Below are 22921 nucleotides of genomic sequence, written 5' to 3' on the forward strand. Positions count from 1 at the left end.
AACTCAAAACCTGATACGTAGCCCCCTGATGAGAAAGGTTATGCTCCTGAAATGTGTAGGATAAGGCCAGGAAATACAAAAGCCATCATATTCTTTGATGTGTTCTGCGGATATGCTATGCGGTTGATGTTGGGGGGGTATGTGGATTTGAACTGGTTTATTGCAGCCCACAAACAGATAACTTATGTGACTATGTTGTCATGTTTACGGTAGCTCCCAAGTCGTGGCATGAGATCCAAAAACACAAGCAATCTGAAGAGTAATAGCGAGAGTCTCACAGACTCAGTAGTGGGGTTCCACACAGTATAATCAACTATATCATCAATCAAAAGTACTGGAATAATTCCTGCAAATGCCCTAAGTTTGTGAATCAAATACCCCCCCTGGTAAGTCCCGGATGTTTACCAGGGCGTGGGGCTGTTATGTAACCCGGTCTGTGCAGCTCGTCTCTGGCCAGAGGGCCGACTCCCAGCAGGACAAAGAGACAGCGAGCACACGGTAATCCTCTCCGTTTACCACAGAAGAAGAGTGGCGAGATATGATAGTCCCAGGCTGAGCCTTACATCCGCAGCGTCCGGCATGTCACCCAGGATATTGTTATCAGTGGGATGAGTGGAGCTGCAGGTGTGTTCCTGATGTAGTGCAGTGTGTTTGTAGTGTGGATATCCCCCCGGAAACAAAACACTCTTACGCACACAGGCACGCATGCTGCATACATTCACTCACATACAACATACTCTACTTGTGGGGGTCATTTGGTTCTTGCATTGGACTCTTTTCAAAAGCTATTAGATTAAGGATAGAAACAATGGCATCGTCCTAAAATTATCATTTTTATGAAAGATCTTAGAACACAAAAACTTTTTTTTTGCTTTACCTTAGTCAAGTTATGGGTGATAACAAAACTCTGAAAGATACAACTGAAATGTATCTCTGTGGCTCGCGGCATTTTTTCATTTTATGTCTTCTTCTTGCTTCCACAGGTAATGCACTTTGTACTGCTGCGTTGCACTATAATGCAGTATTGCAAAATTCCAATATAAATACAGTTTTATCGAAGCGCCTTTGAATCCCTGGTAGAGGGGTTTCTCCGGTCACGGCTTTGGTCTTGTGTCTCCAGGTAGAGGATGGCCCCCCAGAGGAGGGTCCTCGTTCTGCTCCAGGCCTTCTGGGTCTCGATGCTGGCTCCTCAAGGTACTGACCTCAAGAATAGTTTGATAGACTACTGGTCCCAGAGGCTTACGCTGACCAAGCTTGAACTTATAGGCCCCAATCAAAACTCTGAATGTATATATACTTATACACCCATTTCCTAATTCTTCTGCTTACCTCACCCATCTGTGAAGCATAATGTCATTAGAAAAACAGCAATTTGAATTTAATCACATAAATTTGTTTATGTCATTATTTGCGTATCTCTCTCTCTCTCTCTCTCTCTCTCTCTCTCTTTCTCTAAAAATTCAGTGAATTAATTTATTCAACGCTTAATTCAGACCACATGATGTTCCGTACTTCATTGGACCACATATTTGTAGTGCCAACAACAGTCCTCAATAGCTTTTCCTTCTACGCAGAGTGGTCAACACAACACCATATACAGTTGTATTGGATTGAGATAAGTCAGACCCTTACAAGTTTACATTCAGAATATACAAGTGTATATTCTAACATGAGGGCGTGGCTTATTCACCATTCCGCCCATTACTAATATAGACCGGTGGTACTCGAGGGATGCTTCATTACCCACCTCCAGAGTGCAAGCTGGTTTACATTAGATCTCTGAATATACCACGTGTTCAGATATTGCGTCTAAGACAGATGAGATATTGAAATGCAAAAAAGCACACAATACTTTTGTTTTCATTTGTAAAATAGAACAAACACCGATACATCACAACATGCATCAACAAACAATAGACTAGGCATACATTACAATGATCCGAGGCCTCAGATGGGAGTTCGCCTTGCGTCTCTCTAAAGGTTCGCAAGGAGAAGTCCACTGCGTGGCTAAAGGCAGGAGCTCTTATGCACTTCTGTCGGGTTTCCGAGGGCAGCGGTCCCCCATTAAACCGAAACCCTTTGTTAAGCAGATGGTAATCTATTGAATTGAAGCTCCTCAGGATGTCATAATAGGGGGGTCGTGGCCGTGCCTCACGGAACCCTTTGCTTCTCGACGCTCCCAAGGGGGGTCAAGAAAAACAGGCCAAAACCAACAGGTTGCAAACAGATTACATCACACGAAACACAAAGGTTTACATTTCACCTGAAGGAGCGCAGGATGACAAGATCAAACACGGAATAGCAACATGTGGATTTTCCATCGCACCCCTCTCCGAGTCATACCTAGCCCCGAAACCACCGTGCCACAGAAGGTCCAAAAGACGTTCCATCGCTATGTATCCCCCCCCGCACAGCCCACGCCTACTTCATGGGCGACAGTAAAGCGGTGCTGAACGGCTGCCGGGACCACTGGACCCTCCAGCACCGGGACGCCATGCCGCGCCTCTTCCGGTTGACGGTGTGCGTCAACGTCCGGACGCTGTCGCCGGGCGCCTGGGTGGCGTTCTCCTACAGGTCGGCGCGCGCGCCGCACCCGGAACTGGGCCTGGAGGGGGACGACGGGGCGCTGTACGCCTGGCTGCTGGGCGTCCGGCACCGCTTCCCGAGGCCGCTGGCGCCGGGCCAGTGGCAGCAGGTGTGCCTGAGGAGGGATGTGCACGGGAACACCTTCAGCCTCCACGTACGAAATTTTAATGGTGCCCTTCTGTCTACGCTCAAGCGTTCCCTTCGACCGCACAGCAGGGTACGACTCATGCGGGGAAAACCTATACATCATTAATTATTTCTGCTTCCCCCCCCCCAATGATTCGATTTTCCTTCATTGGACTATTTTGAGCAATTGCTCTTGCTTTACAAATAAAGTTTATCAGCGCTATTACAATCATTCTAATCCAATCTATAAAACGCTGGATGACAAACATGCTTAGCTATCGCCACTTCGAGGCGCCACGTTAGCATTTAAGCTAACGAGACAGCAATGTTCTGCCCCCCCACTCTCTATCCCAGGTGGACAGGGCGCCTGTAGCGGAGAGAACGGTCATCGCCAAGGCCCTGACCCCCTCCGGCTCCCTGCTGCTGGGATGCCGACCCGGGGACCGACCCCAGAGGGACGGGGACCTGGGCAGGATCGAGCTGTACCTGTTCAGGGTGTGGTCCGACCTGGACGACCACGCCCCCTGCGAGGACGGCACCGTGATCGGCTGGGACTCCGACCTCTGGGGCGTGACCAGCAGCCGGACCCGGCAGAGGGACGCCAGCCTGGCGTGCGGGGAGCGCTTCGGTACGCGCGAGAACGCCGTCGGTTTTATTATTTTTTCAAGAAACCTGCGTTGAATTCTCGGTTTTGGCTCATTTCGCTATTCGCTGTATACTTCAACATATGTCGCTACCGGCCTGCCAGTCGACATCCAAAGAAGAGCACACCTGTTTCGCTTTTAGCACGGTATCAGTGTCGCTACTAATCCCTGTGGTTGTATGATATTGTGTACGTCAACATGTCGAAGTATCCAATGAGGTGTGACGTCATGCTTGTGACCCCTGCGGGCCGTACATTAAACAGAATAGCATTACAGAGGAGAGTCCCTGGCTGCGGCCTAAAGCCTGGAGGACAGGAGCAGCAGCAGGTAGGGTCCCAGCAGGAGGAAAGGAAACGCGAGGAAGGGGAGCCGCCTGAGCCTCCTCAGCGTCTTGAGGAGGAATCTTACGTAAGGACGTCGACCGATCTCCACAAAACCTCCTTTGTAGCATACCCTGATGTAGCTGCTTCTCTGGCCCCTTCATCACCATTGTGTTCAACGATTGAGCAGAACATCCCCAGATTCAGGTAGCGATGGCAAGCAGAATGTCTATTGGAATGCCCCCTATATATGGAGAGATAGAGAGAGAGAGAGAGAGAGAGAGAGAGAGAGAGAGAGAGAGAGAGAGAGAGGCCCTAGCTGCTGGCTCTTCCCCGGCTGGGCTTGGACCGCTAGATGGACCTGACTAACCAAGAGCAGAGAAGGCTAGAAAAAAAAGCGAAAAGATATGCCGTGGTCAGAGAGGGAAGGGGAGGGAAATGGAGGAAGAGAGAGAGAGGGAGAGGGAGAGAGAGAGAGACTACACAGCAGCTGTGTCTACATGTGACCAAACACAATACCTACTGAATACCTACTAATTTCCTTAATATCGAATCACACTCATTCCCCAACCGGCCTTAAATACAGGCCTTCCTGCTTCCACCTCCAGTCCGGTCGTTGCCATGGCTACCAGTAACACACAGAATGAGTCGCAAGGCACAGGGTAGTCATGTGGCTCAAAGGTTGCTATAGCAAATACAGGGCAGACAAGTCTGAGATGTCTTGTCCCACTTTTCAATTAAAACAGAAGAATAAAAAAAGGAGAATTGGTTTGTATATAATTTGCCTGATCTGTCAGTCAAACAGTTTCCTATATATTCATATGGCAGACTCTTTCATCCTAAGTGGCCTACAGGGAATGTATACCAATGTCACTGAGGAGCAGATAGGGGTTGGGCCATGGAGCTCAAGGATTCTTGCTGGTGGATTGTGGTTATTCAGTATCGAACCCAGAACCTTTCCCCTGGGAGTTGAACACCATAACAACTAGACCTCCCTGCCCTGTCAATATCAGTACTGTGTGTACAGCTGAAAATTAATCCATGGTATCTATCTGATGTTCACAGCCTTACCGGGGGAAGGTATCGGAGTCACTTCTTCATTGGCCAATCAACAACCCCCCATCGACCCAACAGCCAATACAAGCGAGGCATCTGATACATCAACCATGGCGTCAGCCCTTAAGACCACTGACTATACTTCACAGCCCACCCCTCTGAATTCATCCGTTACCATGGCTACCTCGACGAACGTCACACCCTCGACAACAGTGAGCACAGGTTCCCTAGCAACGGTGGAGGGGTTTGTGACTATGCCGATACCCAGTCCAGTTTCTCAAGCTCCGCCCTTCAGCGATGCCAGCACTGCCAATCAGATCACCGGCTACAAACTGACCCCTCCAATCACAGCTCAGCCATCCTTTCAGATCCCAGCGCCAATTCGTGTTCCACTGGGTCAGTGGTCAGATATCTATATTTAATATATAGAATAAAGAATTGTGTGTATATACATCATTTCTTGAATATCTTAAATATTTATGCACAGGAAATATATAGATATTTAAATTGTAACTTCTTCAATTAACAATCTTGCTTCAGTATCTCAAATTAATATTTATATAATCTTTCATTGAGGCACTATTTAGCCGACGACATTGATTGCTTTTGGTGTTTTTTGTTGTTTATGGTTAAATAGGTTCTTCAGGTGTGAAATGTGACATCACACCATTCTGTACCAATGACGGTAAGGCGGATACGCATCTCGTCAAATCAGACACTCAGACCCAAGATTGTAAAGAAATGTGTGTAACTTCCCGTGCTGTTGGTCTCCACAGTTGCTCATTATTGGATGCTGATAAGTGTGGAGGCTGAAACATCTGGCCGTGCCGAGACAGACGCTATCCGTTGGGTGAGAGCAAAGTTGTGTTTCTAGGCTTAAAATATGAGTATGTTTCCATGTAACCATTTAGCTGATGCTTCCCAGTGGGCATCCAGCTCAAGCAGGCCCACATGCTTCGAGGATTAAGGATATGACCGCATACCTTTAGGTGTGTTATGTTTAAATATTACTCTGTGCTGGGTAATGTAGCAAAGTGAACCATATAAATAATGTAGTGACATTGTATTGAATTTAATCAAGAGATAGTTTGTTATTTCCTACGTTAATAATATATGAGTGCATGAACAATAAAGAGACATTTAGGATTCATTGTTTTACTGCTAGAAGCCCAGGCTGTCTTTTAATACAAGAAGACAAATCACACAGGAACACAGGAACAGAATGTTTCATTGGTGAAACTAGCATTACTGTTAATGGAGTAAATGATCTGGAAAGGACTTTGAGCAGATATATACTGAAGGGATGCTATTAAGGTAAACACAAAAATAGATCTGCTCTGTGTCTTCAAAGTGCCATTGATTTCCTCTCATTTGACCTTTAAAGAGATTGTCAGCGACTAACATTTAGAATGCTTTACAAATACGTTTTAGCGTTTTGAGTAAAATAATTGGGTTCGCATTTTGTGTGCCTGTGTGATATTTTGTGTGATTTTTAAGTACTTTGCACTGTGGGCAAGTACTCAGTACTAAACCTATGAACACACTACTGTTTGTTCAAATATAATAAACATAGAGTGTAGCATCGCTACTTAGACTTTTCAACCCAACGCAGTCAGCTGTCCCCTCGCTCTCTTCCCCCTCCATGGCAGTGAGTGTCTCTCGTCCCAACTGTCTCTTCGACAGGCCTCGGCTGTGTTCGGGTGTGGCAGCAGCACATACACAGACAAACGGGGCCCCGAGGCCCCAACGCATGGGGACCCACGCCTCGTCTGTCAGGGGGACAGTCTCGTTCAGGTGAGCCCGGGTCACACCGCGTGCCAATCACAAACACGCCTTGTTGTTCATAATAAACAACAACAAACAAAAAAGATGCATTGTTGTTTGCTAAGACGCTAGTAGGGTTTTGGAGTATAGGATAGCAGAGAGGTGAAGTGAGGCGCTGGATTTATTTTCTTACTGTCATCACTTATTGTATTATGAAATGGCTTACACACACGCAGGCACGCACACACCCACAGGCACCCGTACACCTCACACACACACACACACACACACACACACACACACACACACACACACACACACACACACACACACACACACAAAAACACCACTCGCACATTCATACAGAGAAACGTTCTACGTCATTGTGTTGCTTCGTTCTATCCTCACTTTCTACCTTTCTTTCATCTTTTATTTCATTATTTCTTGGTTTCTTTCTGCAGGAGCTCCAGGTGTCCTGTGAAAAGGAGAAGAGATCAAGGTAAGCGTGTGTGTGTGTGTCTGTGTGTGTGTGTGCGCGCGTGTGTGTTTGTGTGTGCTCATGTGTAAACGTACACTGCTTCTTTTTCCCGTTAAACGCTAACATAATTGTGGATCCATTTTAGATTAATCGACTTATAAGTACGTCTTCCCATCTGTCTGACTGCCTGTCTGTCTGCCCATCTGTTTTCCTCTCTGTCTGTGTGTCTGCTCATCTGTCTGACTGCCCGTCGGTCTGCCCATCTGACTTCCGCTCTGTCTGTGTGACTGCCTGTCTATCTGCCCATCTGTCTTCCTCTCTGTCTCTGTGTCTGCCCATCTGTCTGCCCATCTATCTTCCTCTCTGTCTGTGTGACTGCCTGTCTGTCTTCCCATCTGTCTCTCTGCCGGTCTGCCTGAATCCCCATCTGTCTGCCCGTCTATCTGTCTGCCCTTCTGTCTGTCTGTCCGTCTGTCTATCTGCATGTCTGTCTCTCTGTCTGTCTGCCTATTTGTTGTCTTTCTATCTGCACATCTGTCGGTCTGTCCACATCTACCTGTCGGTCTGTCCACATCTGCCTGTCTGTCTGTCCTCCCATCTGTTTCTGTGCCTGTCTGTGTGTGTGTCTGTGTCCTACTGTCTGCAGGTGTGCAGACTGCAGTGTGCTGATGCGGTTCAGCCGACCCGTGCCGGTGTGTGAGCTCCAGTACCAGATGACCCTGAGCTTCGGCAAAGATCTGAAGATCTGCGGCGCCGGACACGTGGAGAGAGTTGGTAATGAAGGATTTGAACTGTCTACATCCATCCTGCAATAATTCAGCTGGCGGGTCAGAGATCGCTGGCTGTTATCGATTCTTGATTAGAGTCATCGCCATGAGTAAATGCCATGAGACGTCAACTGGACACTTTTTTTTCTGTTAGCCACGTCTTCAAAAAAGGAAGAAAGCTCAAATAAAAGTGTATGTATGAGTGCTTCTAATTTACTTAATGGACTAATGTATGCAGAACTTTAACTATGTTTAACCTTTCATTTTTTCACCTTTTCCTATGCTTGCTTACATTTTGACAAATTAACAATTTGACTAATGATCATTGGCCAGGTCGCGGACTGTGTGGGGAAGTAGCGCCCTCCAGTGGTGGATTCGTAAGGTGCAGCCCCTTCTCCTCCCTGGCAGACGCCTGCCAGTCTGGCACTCCTTCAAACTACACATGGTGAGATCCATCCCGGGCATGTGTGTTTGTGCGCGTCTGTGTCTGTCTCTTTGTGTGTGTTCAACCAGAGTGTAATGCAGACTTTACCCAGGAAACAACATTCAATTCTGTGTATGTATATGTATATTTTTTGCATGTAAGCGGGTTTGTGTTTGTGTGTGTATGTTTGCGCGTGTGTGCACCTATATGATTGCCTTGTGTTTAATTTGTGTGAGTGAATGCTCATACAAATTTATATTTTTTGTGTGTGGGTGTTCGTGTGTGCTTCTTCGTGTATGTCTGTGTGGGTGTTTGTGTTTGTGTGTCTGCATCTCCGTGTGTTTGTTTGTGTAATCCAGCTCTCCACTAGAACCTGGCTCTATCCGTGTTGCTCTGCCTGAGAGAGACCTCTGCAGCTGTGAGTTCTAATCCCACCTCCCCCGAGCTCTCTGACCTATGAACTAATGAGCTGAGTCTGTCGTTAACCAATAGGAGCATTAAGAACCAAACCGACAGACTCAGCAACACTCATGCCTTTACAATACCCAACAGAGAACTCTGTCCTGCCGTATTATTTATTTTTATCAACATTTTTTTCTAGTTGAAATTACTATACTTCTTAATCAATATGTGTATGGGTTTTTCAATAATGTCCTCAACAACAAGAATGACAATGGATACACAATACAACAGTACAAAAGAGATACGTATAAAAGGTGAAAATGACAACAAATGTGACAACAAATTTACCACAAATATACATTGTGTGCAAGGTATAGTCAATGGTACATTAAATCTCTATCGCTCTCTCTCTCTGTCTCTCTCTCTCTCTCTCTCTCTCTCTCTCTCTCTCTCTCTCTCTCTCTCTCTCTCTGTCTCTCTGTCTCTCTCTCTCTCTCTCTCTCTGTGTCCCCAGTGGGGTGTGGGTCTCCCGGGCTGTCTGCCAGGGTTCTGCTGGGGTCAAGCCAGGTGTGGATGGGGGGTCGGGACCCCTGCAGAGAACAGCACCCTGTCCTCTGGTGAGTGCTGTGGAACCGTTACTCAGAGCTAGTGTTTAGTGGTGGTCAGATAGACTGATACACTGAGACACATTAATACTGGTGACAAGCACTGACTTATATCTGAGGCATGATGATGAGACCCCCCCCCCCCCCCACACACACACACACACACACACACACACACATTGTGTGTGTCATTGGATATTTGGTTGAGAACGCATCCTTCAGCATGTAGTATTTACCATAAAACCAGGGCTGTAGTGTAAAAATGTGATGTTTATTCACAGAGTTCATATGACAGATGCAGAATTGGACACGTGTGTGAAGTTGTTTCCTAGGAAGTATGTCATTTATCTGAGTCACTAGGGGGCATTGTTATCCCCTAGTGACTCGGGGGCAACAATCCCTAGTCACTAGTAGAGACTAGGGATTGTTTTTAGGGATGTTTGACCCAGCTTTTTAATCACTGGGTCACGTGATTAAAAACCTGAGAAGAATTCAGCTTTTCTTTCATCACACACTTTCAGCCCCATGAACCCCTCCATACTTGGAGTAAAGCGGGAGTTACATTATTTCAGCGTAGCATCACAGGAAAATCCAGGACACATTATTGATTTTTGTATCTTAAATAAGAACACAAAACCAATAGAGAACAATAAAACCAATGAGGCATCATTCAAATAATGGTAATTTGGAGTTAATTTTCTAACCTTTTATTTTTGCTTGGGATGAAAGACGTACATTTTATTCACAGTAACATAACAATTGCTGAAAACGTGAATTTCTGTTTCTCCCTGTTGACAGTGACCCTTCCAGCACACAAGCTCTGATTTTGACTGAGAGCTGTCCCATCCCGCCTATAATGCCTTCTATGACCAATCAGAGCATGCTGCTGCCCTCCTTCCTCCGTGATACAAACTTCACTGGATTCCCTGAGTTAAGGGCTCCTCCTCGGGAGTATGAAATACTTTCTGATACGAATACCACAACAGCTGGACCCATAGTTACAACCACACCAGAAACTATTAGTACCGCAAATACCCAGCATACATCTCTCCAGAGTTCACCAATACCAACAGTCCCACTGAACATGAGTCTAAGTAGTAATTCATCACTTGGTTTGAGTTTTACAACCCCACCGGTGACTGAGACCTTAAACAACACAACACAATCTGTTAACAGTGAGGTGATCCAAAGTGCCCTCTCGGATCAGATCCCAGAACAAAACACATCGCTCACGGAGAGCCCAAGTTTCACGAGCCTCCGCACCACCGCGGGTCCCGACAAGGTGCGGTCCCACAACGTGTCTCAAACCGCAACTCCAAATACAGCGCAGACTACGGGAAGCACGGTGACCGTTGTCGCGACGACCGCTCCTGACACCACAGCAGCCCTAAAGGACGGTACCACGTTCCAGAACACCACGGTAGTCCCCGACGCTGCGATGCCACACAGTACGACAGAGACTCCTAGCGTCAGTCGGGCCCCCACTGTCCGATACGAGGCAACAACGTTGGCTCCTGTCGGGCTCAACACAACAGCCCCTCGCCAGGCCTTATCAACCGTCGGAAATCACACTCTTCCCGCGACTTCGACAAGAGCAACACAAACTCTCTGGAACACGACAGTGTTGCCAACCGGCATTAACACAACGGGGATCCCTGGCAACGGTACTGTACCGGTTGCTATGGTAACCGTCGTTGCTACGGACAATCAAACCCTACACAGCTTGGGGTCGTCTTTGCCAAGCAATGCGACCACGCTTGATGCGACAACTACTTTCCTCGACGGCAGGACAGCGAATCATAGTGCTGCAATATTACCGAACGAAACAACGACGGGAAGCGTTGTCATGGCAACCGAGAGGGAAACGCCATCAACCGATCCGACTACAACGGCCGCACGTGACCCACAAACGCACAACTGGACTGAAACAAACGCAACAGTTAACATGACCTTCGGTGTCACAATGACCCCGACCTCCACAAACCTTAGCACCACATCCGTTGTCAGCATTAACACCATCACCACCAGCACCACACCGCCAGTACAATCCCCTTTAGCGACCACAACGCCCTCATCCATGACAGGATCCGATCAGCACAGCAAAAACCAAAGCATTCACACTCCAGCGACCAATCATACTGTAGCCACGGTGACAGAGTCTTTACCATTAGACACCACCATCACCAACCCAAGCAACATGTCTGCTTCCACCACTGGTGAGTATAGGTTAAAACAACTATGTTTTAAGGATTATTAAAGTATCATTAAACCTATAAGATAAATGAAAGTACATATGTTAATTGTTTGTATCAGGGTGCCATGTGGTGTAAAAGAAAGTGTAAAAAGCAGTGTATTTCTCACATCATTATGTGTCCTTTTTTGCCGATATTTGTTGTATTACTCAGGTAATATATCGCTTGGGGCCACGGAGACGTCTGAACACACCAGGGGTCAAGAGGAGGAAGCAAAGGAGCTGGAGATTCAGTCGCAGAAAGTCTCCACACTCAACTCCTCCCAGGTCAGGAAATAGCATTTACACCATAGCATTACGAAAACAGAGGCTGATCAAAGCAGTTGAGCAGGCCATCCATCTTCATGTGTTTCTTCCTTTTTCAAGATTATTTTAAAAAGGGCGTGTTTGCGCTTCAAGACTAAGGTAAGACAGGGGTTGGTTATTATCGACAATTAGCATCTATCGGCGTGTCGGTGTGTCTCCATGGCTTATATTCTCCCATTCAAGCACCCGTTCACAGGCGGTGGTGCCCACCATGCGAGGCGACAGCCGGCTCATGTTTTGCATCGAGTCGCGTCGTGTCACAACATACTGTGTCCCACATTTTCTATCACATGCAGTTGCAATGCCCTGCAGATTGTTGTACCCTCATTGTATTGCATTGAATAAGATGGCATTATATTGTACAGTTAAATAGTTTTGTATAATCCAGTCATTTGTTGTAGGGTTATTGTGTTTTATTGTATCAGACAGTGTTGTAGTGTACAGTATTCGAATAGTATTGAATCACACAGTATTTGTATCGCAGTGCACCGGATGGCGACGTTGTGTTTGTGGTATGGTGGTGCAGGTGGAGGTGCTGGTGGGAAGGCTGGAGAGGCTTCTGGACGGAGCCAGGGTCCCCCTGCTGGTGGGGCGCATCGCCGTGCGAGCCATCAGTAACCTGATGGAGGGTCACCACCTGGCCATTTCCTCCTCAACTAACAGGTATACACCAAATATACACATATCTATCAAACACGCACTCGCACACACACACACACGCACGCACGCAGGCACGCGTGCGCATACGTGCACGCACCAACGTAGGCACGCACGCAAGCACACACACAGACACACACACACAGACCTACTGACCCAGCCCCCCCGACGCCCTGCAGGCTAATCCATTCGGTGGACCAGCTGGCTCTGAAGCTGGAGGTGGGGGCAGAGACACTGGTGCTGTCCGCCAGCTCCCTGGCTCTGGCTGTGCGGCCCCTTGACGGGTCACGGTTCCCTGAGACCTCCCTCTCCCTCACCGACCCTGCTCACCTTCAGGTAACTCCTGCACGTCCTGTCTGGGATTAGTGAAGTACATCTTGTCCTATCTCATCTTAAACCCGCACTATGGAACTTCTCTCATGCAGCTATGCATTCCGTTCAAAAGTACAGGAATATATATATATAATATGTATATGAACTAGAACGTTTCTCACGAGTAAAGAGGGTCAATCGATCAAAGGAATTTGTCTCTTATTCTGGTCCATTTTTGACACCCAAACCTCACTGCGGTAAAATCTCAAAAATGATATAGCTATAGCTGTAGCTGGACTTTAACGGCAACTACAGACTGCTAATGGAAAACGTGGTGTACATAGTGCAGGTGTAAACCTCCTCCATGCCACAGCTAAATCATTTACCATTTAGTTTCCGATGTGTGTGTTGGAATACGTGTGTGTGTTCATATATGGGTAACCTTTTCCCCCCAGGTGAGCACTTCAGACAGGTCCCTTCCCCAGAGGTCGGAGGGCGACCTGGCTTCTGTGTACCTCCCCTCCTCCCTCCTGGAATCCCTGACCCCCGCGGAGAGAGTCCTGGCCACCAGGGTGCAGTTCACCTTCTACACCACCCCCAAACTATTCCAGGTACACCTCCCCACCCCCAAACTATTCCAGGTACACCACCCCCAAACTATTCCAGGTACACCACCCCCAAAGTATTCCAGGTACACCACCCCCAAACTATTCCAGGTACACCACCCCCAAACTATTCCAGGTACACCACCCCCAAACTATTCCAGGTACACCACCCCCCAAACTATTCCAGGTACACCACCCCCCAAACTATTCCAGGTACACCACCCCCCAAACTATTCCAGGTGCACCAGCCCTAATCTATTCCAGGTTGCAGCACCCCTAAAAATCCAGGTGCACCACCCCTACACTATTCCAGTTACACCATCCCTAAACTATTCCAGTTACTGCTACACCCCCCTCAAACTATTCCAGGTACACCATCCCTAAACTATTCCAGGTATTGCTACGCCCCCTCCAAACGGGTCAAGGTACACTACCCCCAAGCTTCCTGGTACTGCTCCACCATACCCAACAATTGAAGGTACACCATCACCAAACTATCTTAGGCACGTCACTCCTAAACTACTGCAGGTGCTGCTTCGCCACCCCCAAACTCACAAAAGATGTGAAATGTTTTTCAATTTTCTCGTCCCAAATAGACCTGAGACTTCTTTAAAGCAAGCGAGCAAACCAAGCAAAATACAGCCATAGTACATTTGCACTCCATGTACTTTTTCTGTTAAAACAATATGAAGATGTAAATTCTTTGAGTTGCGCTAAAAATATAAACCCTACTTTGAATCGCAAATTTTGCAAAAAGTAACCATGAAAAGGTTCTCTCTCACATGGAACGGGTGCCACTGTGTCTTTATGTGTGTGCTTCAGGACGTCGGGCTGGGGAATGGGACCCTGGTCAGCCCTGTGCTGGGCTCGAGCGTGACCAACCTGTCCATCAGTAACCTCAGAGAGAACATTCAGTTCAGCATCTGCAGCTCCCACAGCACACAGGTAAGCTGGATGTCTCAACTGAAAAGTCGGTCAGCGGAAAAGGGGTTTGTATCATTTAATGTATGTGTTTTCTTTAAAAAAAAAAAAAGATCCTGCCTTTTAGTCAAGAAGTGGAGGCAGGATAGTGTAGTGGATGGGTTGTTTTCTGATGTTAGTCCCTTCCTGTCTGTCTGCAGGCTAACGGTCTGCCTCAATGCGTGTTCTGGGACTTCAGGCTGAACGGTAAGCTTTTCATGTTATTTGACAGGTATGAGTAGTGTGGGTGTGGGGGACTGGCTGTGTGTGTGAGTGTGGGCGTATGTGTAACAGTGTCCCTCGATGTGTATTTTTGGACTTCAGTCGGACTTCAACAGTAAGCGTTTGATGTTCATGAGAGAGGTATGATGTTCATTGTGTATATGTGTGTATGTGTGTGATTTTCATTTTGATGTTTGGATGACAGGTATTGAACAGTGTGTGTTTGTGTGTGTGTATGTGTGTGTGTGTGTGTGTGTGTGTGTGTGTGTGTGTGTGTGTGTGAACAGTGAGTTTAGTGTTTGCATTAGTGTGTGATGTCTGGGTGACTGATGTGAACAGCATGTGATCATCTCAGTCCCCCGTGTCGAGGTGATAGCTATGAACATTACGTCTATGGGTGCGCTTGATTCCGGTGTCTAGGTGGCCGAGGGGGGTGGAGCCCTGAAGGGTGCTCCGTCCTCAACGTCACAGACGGAAAAACAACCTGCAGCTGCAACCACCTCACATCCTTCGCTGTCCTGCTGGTCAGTGTGTTTGTGTGCCAGTGTTTGTTTGTGTGTATGTGTGTGTGTGTGTGTGTGTGTGTGTGTGTGTGTGTGTGTGTGTGTGTGTGTGTGTGTGTGTGTGTGGGGGGGGGGGGGGGGGGGGGGGGGGGGGGGGGTGTGTGCGTGTGTGTTCACCCATCCACCTCGTAGATATTGTAGCACATCAAAGCAGTTGCATTGCCTGGTTTTATTTTGTATGTTTTGTGATTATTTTGTGATTTTGTATGTAATGTAATGATTCTTGCACTCTTCTGGTTATATCTTCATCATTGAATACAGTTAATGTAAGTCGCTTTTGGCAAGAGCATCTGCTGAATAAATATAATAAAATAAGTGTTAGTGTATTAATACATGTGTGTGTGTGTGTGTGCGTGTGTGATTACGTGTGCGTGTGTGTGTGCAGGACCTGTCCGGACGAGGTGTGTCTGACCGTCAGCACGGGGTGATCCTCACCCTCATCACCTACATCGGCTGTGGGGTCTCTGCAGTCTTTCTCTCCATCACCCTGCTCACCTACATGTGCTTCCGGTACGACTCCCAGCGCGCTACACCGCGCATTTTACATCATCTCTATCTCTCATAGTTATGGAGACGTATATTTCTTTGATACAATCATACGGTTCCATTTGATTAAATATTGCCTAAAATGAAAGCATTTAATTGCTATTAATAACTGCTGATTCCTCGATTAGTGTAGACTTTTATTTAAAGTCAATGTTTCTTTCAGACTGCTCAGTCCCTTCTAAAGGAATTTTATATATATATATATATATATATATATGTATATATTTTTTTTATTAATATATTTCACAAGAAAGCTGAGTGATACCAAAAAGCTGTGGTGTATTTTAAGTCCAATGCAATATGTCAAAATAAATAATAGCATTAGTGCTTTCATTTTTTTGTGTTGTATAATCCTTCTTATATCACAGGAAGTTACTCCGCGACATCCCCTCTAAGATCCTGGTGCAGCTCTGTCTGTCCCTCCTCCTCCTCAATCTCGTCTTCCTATTGGACGGCTGGCTAGCGCTCTACCCTGCCCCCGGGCTGTGCATAAGCACCGCCTTCTTCCTGCACTACTTCCTGTTGACGTCCTTCACGTGGGCGGGGCTTGAGGCCCTGCACATGTACCTGAGCATCGTGCGGGTGTTCACCCCGTACCTTAGCAGATACATGCTCAGGTTCTCCCTCATGGGCTGGGGTGAGTCCCCCCAACCACTACCTTTAACACCTTCATCAATCAGTACCTTTTTTTAGAAAATAGTCGGGGGCTCCTGTACTCATTCATGAATATAATTAAAGAAGGAGGCTGGATAATCCAGTGGTTGGGGTATTTTGGATATCCTGGTTCAAACATCCTTAATGCCCCAACCCCTTACCTTCTCATAATGACGTTTAGCTGTAAGAAACTTTTAGAGAGCATCTATAAAAAATTTAATTGTAAAGAAAAGCCACCATCTCTCTGTTTGCAGGTATTCCTATGACAGTGGTGGTGGTCATCATATCGGTGGACAAAGACAACTACGGCCTGATCACCTACGGAAAATACTCTGACGGCACTACCGATGACTTGTAGGTGGAGCTGTGAAGTTTGTTTTCGCTTCTTCGCTTGAATATTCCTCCATGGTTCAACAGATAATGTGGAACCCCTTGTATTGATGAACTGTTGGCCATGAAAGTGCTTCGAATCCTACTTGACTTTGTATATTTCTTTTAACATCTGAATTAGAGATGGGCGATATGGCCTAAAATCCATATTGCGATATACATTGCAGCCTCTTGCGATAACGATATATATCACGATATAAAATCAGAAAATAACTGTTTCAGAACAGGTTACATAGACCCTAAGGAAAGCCAAACTGCTAAATGTATTTAAAAAAAGAGAAATATAGTATGTCATTTCGAGAACATTTATTATGAAACACTATAATCATACAACATAATGTTGTAGATAAATAAAATTAGTATTGGGTTTCTTTCCTTTAGTGCAAACCATTCTAAAAGGCACTACACTTAGTTTAAGTCCTTGGTTCTTAAATGCCACCCAAGATGCAGAGAACAGGAAAAACGGGTGTCTTTCTAGAGAAGGAACAGACACTGTACTGACAATTAGGGATGGGCATGATTCATTGATGATCGATCATTGATTGTTAAGATTTTTGTCGATTACGTGATATTTTTAACCATCAAAAGGAGGTTGACGCAGCCGGAGAGGTGGTCTCGGAGACGTTGCTCAACATGGAGCAAAGAGGAGACGGAACGTCTTTTGGATATTTGGGTCCGATATCCAAAAGACATTCCTTCTCCTCTTTGCTCCATGTTGAGCCACCACCCGACGGTCCGACAAAAGCAAGTAAAAATGCCGATGCATTTAACACATTCCGAGTCAGGATGAGGGAGAAGGAGTTGGACCAGTCCGCAGATCAATGTATATCACGCTGGATATCCATGATTGTTTACTTTCACCGGTGCTTCCCCCCCCCCCTTTTTCTTTAACGCTTTACAACGCCCCAGACCTTTTTGTCCAATGATTTAACCCGTTCAGACCGGATCACGCATCTGTGCGTGTTTACCTTTAAGACCGGATTGCGCATCAATGCCTGTTTACCAACCCATTTGCACCGGCTGCGCGGAGCAACATTGTATCTACTAGATACAATGTTGCGCCGCACAGCAGCCGGTACAAATGGGTTAACGTTCTTTGCACACATGCAGGTTTGTTGACGAATTCTGGCACTGTTGCGAAAATTGCAATGTGAAAAGGAATTGCACCAAACCAAAAATTAAACATTGTATTTTGCGTCATCAACATGCATTATCGCGATAGAGCGATAGAATTAAAATCTCTATCATAGTCCATTTTTTTATCGTTTATATCGTATATCGTTTATATCGCGCATTACTAATCTGAATACAGAAATCTAACACCCCAGATCCATAATCAAATGGTCTCAAAATTGCCTCAAATAAATATATAAAATTAAATCAGGCATAAATATATATATAATTTACTTATATATAATATAACATATATATAAAAGATTAAATAACATCAAGAGTGTCTCAATCAATTCGCCCTTTAGCTGCTGGTTGCGGAACAACATTGCGTTCTACATCGGGGTGGTGGCGTACTTCCTGGTCATCTTCATCCTGTGCCTGGTGGTGTTCACCGTGGTGCTTGCCCAGCTGGCCCGCATCAAGCGGCAGAACCCCCACCACCAGTCCCCCCAGCGGGGCCTGGTTACAGACCTGCGCAGCGTGGCCGGCCTCATCCTCCTGCTGGGCCTCACCTGGGGCTTCGCTCTGTTCGCCTGGGGGCCGCTGCACCTGCCCTTCATATACCTGTTCTCCATCTTCAACTCTCTGCAAGGTGAGGTGCTAGTTAGCCTAGTTTAGCATAGCCCCACCTGCCTTTCCACTACCTGTTCTCCATCTTCAACTCTCTGCAAGGTGAGGTGCTAGCATTTCTTACCTAGCTTATCATTCTCTAGCTTATCCTATCATAGCTCTACCTGCCCTTTCTATACCGCTTCTCCATATTCAACTTATCTTCCTTTTTAGGTTTCTTCATCTTCTTATTCCACTGTGCCGTCAAGGAGAACGTTCGTAGACAGTGGAGAACCTACCTGTGCTGTGGGCGCCTGCGATTGGCTGAAAACTCAGGTTGGCCTCTCCCTGTTCAGTTACAGCGATGTGAATTGTATAATTCACTCATCATAATATATGTGTACGTATTTGTTTTACATTGATATACACTCACTCGTGCCCTGTTTACTTGTAGAATGGAGTCGGACGGCCACCCAGAATCCAAAGAAGCAGTCCGTTGCCGTGATAGCAAACATAGCCCTGAGCCCGGCATCTCGAAGCTCCTCCCTCAGCAGCGAGATGACAAATAGCTTCGGTAAAACTATCATTTACAAAGTCAAAATAGTTCCCAGGGAGTTAAGTGAGTTGACCTCTCTCTGTCTCTAACTCTCTCTGTCCCTATCTCTCTGTGTGTGTCTCTCTCTGTGTATCTCTCTCTCTCTCTCTCTCTCTCTCTCTCTCTCTCTCTCTCTCTCTCTCTCTCTCTCTCTCTCTCTCTCTCTCTCTCTCTCTCTCTCTCTCTCTCTCTCTCTCTCTCTCTCTCTCTCTCTAGGCTCAGACAGTGGTATATCGGACAGCTACAACGGTGATGTCGTGCTCAACGAGATCCACCGGCGCAACATGGCCGCGCTGTCGTAGCTCGACAAGCCGGTGCGACGGCCTGCCCCTCGTTGGCCCAGCTGGTGGTCCACCGTCGCTCACAAAAGAGCACACGCTTATCAAATTAGAGCTAGTTAGGGCGAGTGAAGGCCCAGAGAAAGCTACTCAAAGGCGACTTAAAGGCGATCTCTATTTTAGAATGGCATTAGATTTGGTTTCAGTGTGATTGTAATGAGCAAATCATGTATCAAAAGGTGGCAATGTAGAGCATTTATTACTTAATTATCCAGCCATGAAGATGTTTAGGTGGACTGTGGACTGAACACTTAAAGGGGCCCCTGTTTTACCACCAGGTGTGAGTGTGATTAGCCATTAAAGGTGGAGTGTCCATCTAGATGTATCCTAGATAGATCAGTCTACCATCCTAACAAGTGGACTGAAGCAACTGGGAGGCTAATCTATCCATCATTGGTATTGGTTTATGGTTCTCATTTAATATAAAGGTCCTCAGCGTTGTGATTGTTCAAATGTTCTGTTACATCCTGTTTATGACTTGTGTAGTTTAGTAACTATGTTGAAGTGCCAACATGCTTAGATTGCTATTTGGCTGAAGGACAACTGAAATCAGCTAATTTCTACATAAGGTGAGGAATATATAAACCCATTAATAATTGTAATTCTCAATTTATTTTGATGAAGTTCAAAAGCGAATGAGGTTTAATAAAAAAAACTGAATAATTGGATTTCTTTTTTTATATATATATTTTCAGTCATTGTCATTTAAAGTTTAGATTCATCTTCAGCTTCAACAGAAATTATTCAGAGAGAGACAACTAATTACAATGAGTGTGCCCTTCTGCCACCACCCTACCGATCTCAAGGTTAGCTTGAGAGGTTAGCTGCTGCGGTCGTTAGCCATAAAAGGATTCCAATTAAAATTCTACGAATACATTTGTCTTCCATATAACAATAAAATAAATCAACATAATGCACATAACATAAATAGATAGATGTTGCAGTGTAGTAGGAATATATATATATATTTGTTTCTAAACTGATAATTCCCTATTGATAATCATCAACTGAAGGGTCAAGTCTAGATTCTATAAGATTTGTACAACCATCATATGACTCAACATTAACACAGGCCTGTTTTGTTGACTTTTTAAAACCTTTTTAGCATAACTCAAGCATGAAAATCATTATGTCAGGTGTATGTATTTGACTTATGGGAGGTTGCATGAACAGGGATTATAGGGATGGTATTGAAATGTGATATTTGTTCTGATTAGAAACTGGGAATCTGTTGAGGTAGACTATTATACCTTCCACTAGATGTCAGTAGAATTGCACAATAATCTCGATGCGACCCAAAAAGTTGACAGGATTTGCGCAGTAAGGCTACTTTTAGACTTGTATTGGTGTTCGTGTATTCTTTTTGATGTTTATTCCTGTTTTTGCTTTGAACAGAAACAATCTGTCACTTTATCACCGTGGCGGAATGGAAGACGCTTTACCTCCTGTAGCCTAAGTCCCAAACGCTGAATAGTGGACCAGGGAGGAAGTCTTCACGTCGTGTCCTACCTCCAGCAGTTAACAAAGCAAAGGGGATTCCCTTGATGTTGTCGGATGGTCAGTATGATTTTTTAACGTCAATCCAAATACGTGAAAGGCATTTAATATCGTGTCCTCAGTTCCATCCCCAACTCTACGGACGCCGTACGAAACGACGTGCTTTTGAGCTTGCAGAGCTACCTTGATTTCCATTCCCAATTGGTTATTATTACTTTCCCATATTGCAACGTGTGAGTACATTCTCCCGTGGTTTGTGATGCCACGCATTTTGTACTATTAGGATGCCCCTGACAATCACAAATGGCTTTCAGGGAGACCAGTGTTGAGTAGGTCAATTAATTCACACAGACCTGCCATTTCTGGAGAAATAATTACATCATAGACCTTTTCCCCCGTAATCATAACTAATGACGTGATAGGAATAGCATAGAAAAAAAGAGCCCTCATAGGACTACCTGTCAGAAGCATTCTCAGGAAGCCTAAAGAGCACCCATTGTTGTCCAATGACAACTTGACTCCTGTACAAAAGCACTTCAGAGGTCATTGTACCAGTGTACCTCATTCACACACTAAATTATTCCACAGATGAGTGTTCTTGATTTTATTGATTTGCTGTGGAAAGAATAAGCCTTGCTTCAACTGACTTATTGTAAAATGTATCCTTTCACTCTGCTACTTGTGCCAATAAGAGCAATGTATACAAATTTGGTAACTGAATTGAAATTATTAACAAAAACTAAACAGATGGACATAGGTAGTATAACCTCTAAAAGGAAATGGTAATTGAGTGAGAGAAAAATCTATTTTCTGTGTAGATTAAAATTCAGCAGATGTACAGATCTTTGCAAAGTTCATTAGTTGAGGATTGACCCTACTTATTCCAGAAATGACCAAGAAATCGTTGTTATTACTGGCCATCAATATGTAATCCAGGTCAAATCAAAGATCTGCCAGTCCCATGGGCGGTGTGGTGCCTTACTTTGAACTTACTGGAGATACCGGCATTCTCCTTAGGTCTAGAGAGAGCAAATCAGATGTTATTGTAATAATTCACCTTTTTACCATTTCATTTATATATTTGATGGTTTTAATTCCTTCTGAGCAAAGGCCACGGACAGTCCCACCAATGGTGGGTCATGTTAAGAACTTCTCATTCTGTTTATTTCTAGCATAAAAAATGTGGAATTACAATATATTTTCCAAAAATCTGGAGGAAATATGTTGTAAAAAACTAAAACAACATTTTCACCTCTATTGGAAATAAACCATATATAGAACAACAACTCACAACAACAACCTTCATTGGAGAATGGAGGGTGAAGCCGGGACACGACCAAACAACACTAGAAGAGAGAGCCAAAGAAAGAGGCTTAGAAATGAGGACTATAGGACAAACTTTTGACAAAAATAGCAAACAAGATTCTTTAATCTATTACCAGTGACAGAAAGCAAGATAGATTCTGTGTTTTTGCAGCAGTGTGTCTTTGAGAGGCTTCCAGAACTTTAAGGCAGAGACCGAGATAACGGAAGTCTCGTGAAGCCTCTGAATAATCAGATGAAGACATTATGTTCCTTTTGATAGCTTCGTATCGGCAATTTCCCTTCTTCCTGTGGTTAGCTTGACTAGCTCTATATATAGGGATAGTTTGAAGTTAATGAGTTGGAAATGGAAATAAGTTTTTCTGTTTTCTTTAGCTTGTTAAACTGTTTTGATGTTGCCTTCTCCAATCCGTCCTTTCAAATTGTTCAACCAGTCCTTTTTTTTCTTTTACTCTTTAGTCACACTTCATACAGCGTTCAACATTCTTCATCTTCAAGAAGACACCACCCAAGCAGATCAAAAGATAATGTTTCTTCTTTGTGACAGGCATGTAACGGGAACAACTTGGTAGGCGTTCTCGTTGCCAGGAAATATCATGTGTAGTACGCTTGGCTTGGCTGATTAAGGGATGTATTAAAAAGCCATCAACTGCGGGAAGTCAAATTTGAATTTTTAGCTGGTTGATAAACCCTCGGCAATTCATAATGTGACATCTGCTGACATGAGAGAATCTCTTTGATAGCGCGGGTATCGGGTCCTGCCCCCAGGGGGCAATACAAACGCCTTCTATTCACAATCCCAGCAGGA

The 22921-nt window shown here is 45.2% G+C and overlaps 1 protein-coding gene across 2 annotated transcripts in view; it reads left to right on the top strand.

Annotated features, from left to right (window-relative positions):
- adgrg2a (adhesion G protein-coupled receptor G2a) overlaps nt 1–19841 on the top strand; it is a 20785-nt gene extending 944 nt beyond the window's left edge. Inside the window, exons 2-28 of one of the 2 annotated variants that reach the window (XM_079755095.1) lie at nt 1121–1194; nt 2415–2803; nt 3067–3340; nt 4742–5128; nt 5370–5417; nt 5509–5582; nt 6416–6526; nt 6958–6995; nt 7621–7748; nt 8075–8186; nt 8525–8583; nt 9082–9184; nt 9971–11388; nt 11578–11690; nt 12256–12392; nt 12566–12722; nt 13154–13309; nt 14126–14248; nt 14425–14470; nt 14906–15009; nt 15434–15558; nt 15963–16231; nt 16503–16602; nt 18117–18403; nt 18595–18696; nt 18815–18934; nt 19172–19841. In XM_079755095.1, the coding sequence (XP_079611221.1) occupies nt 1128–1194; nt 2415–2803; nt 3067–3340; nt 4742–5128; nt 5370–5417; nt 5509–5582; nt 6416–6526; nt 6958–6995; nt 7621–7748; nt 8075–8186; nt 8525–8583; nt 9082–9184; nt 9971–11388; nt 11578–11690; nt 12256–12392; nt 12566–12722; nt 13154–13309; nt 14126–14248; nt 14425–14470; nt 14906–15009; nt 15434–15558; nt 15963–16231; nt 16503–16602; nt 18117–18403; nt 18595–18696; nt 18815–18934; nt 19172–19257 (5133 nt within the window). In that variant the 5' untranslated portion in view covers nt 1121–1127 and the 3' untranslated portion in view covers nt 19258–19841. The remainder of the gene's footprint in view (nt 1–1120; nt 1195–2414; nt 2804–3066; nt 3341–4741; nt 5129–5369; nt 5418–5508; nt 5583–6415; nt 6527–6957; nt 6996–7620; nt 7749–8074; nt 8187–8524; nt 8584–9081; nt 9185–9970; nt 11389–11577; nt 11691–12255; nt 12393–12565; nt 12723–13153; nt 13310–14125; nt 14249–14424; nt 14471–14905; nt 15010–15433; nt 15559–15962; nt 16232–16502; nt 16603–18116; nt 18404–18594; nt 18697–18814; nt 18935–19171) is intronic. The other variant, XM_079755096.1, reaches the window with a different exon arrangement.
- The last annotated feature ends 3080 nt before the right edge of the window (nt 19842–22921 follow it).

Source organism: Pollachius pollachius, assembly GCF_949987615.1.
Source record: "Pollachius pollachius genome assembly, chromosome: 17".
NCBI classification, from domain to species: domain Eukaryota; kingdom Metazoa; phylum Chordata; class Actinopteri; order Gadiformes; family Gadidae; genus Pollachius; species Pollachius pollachius.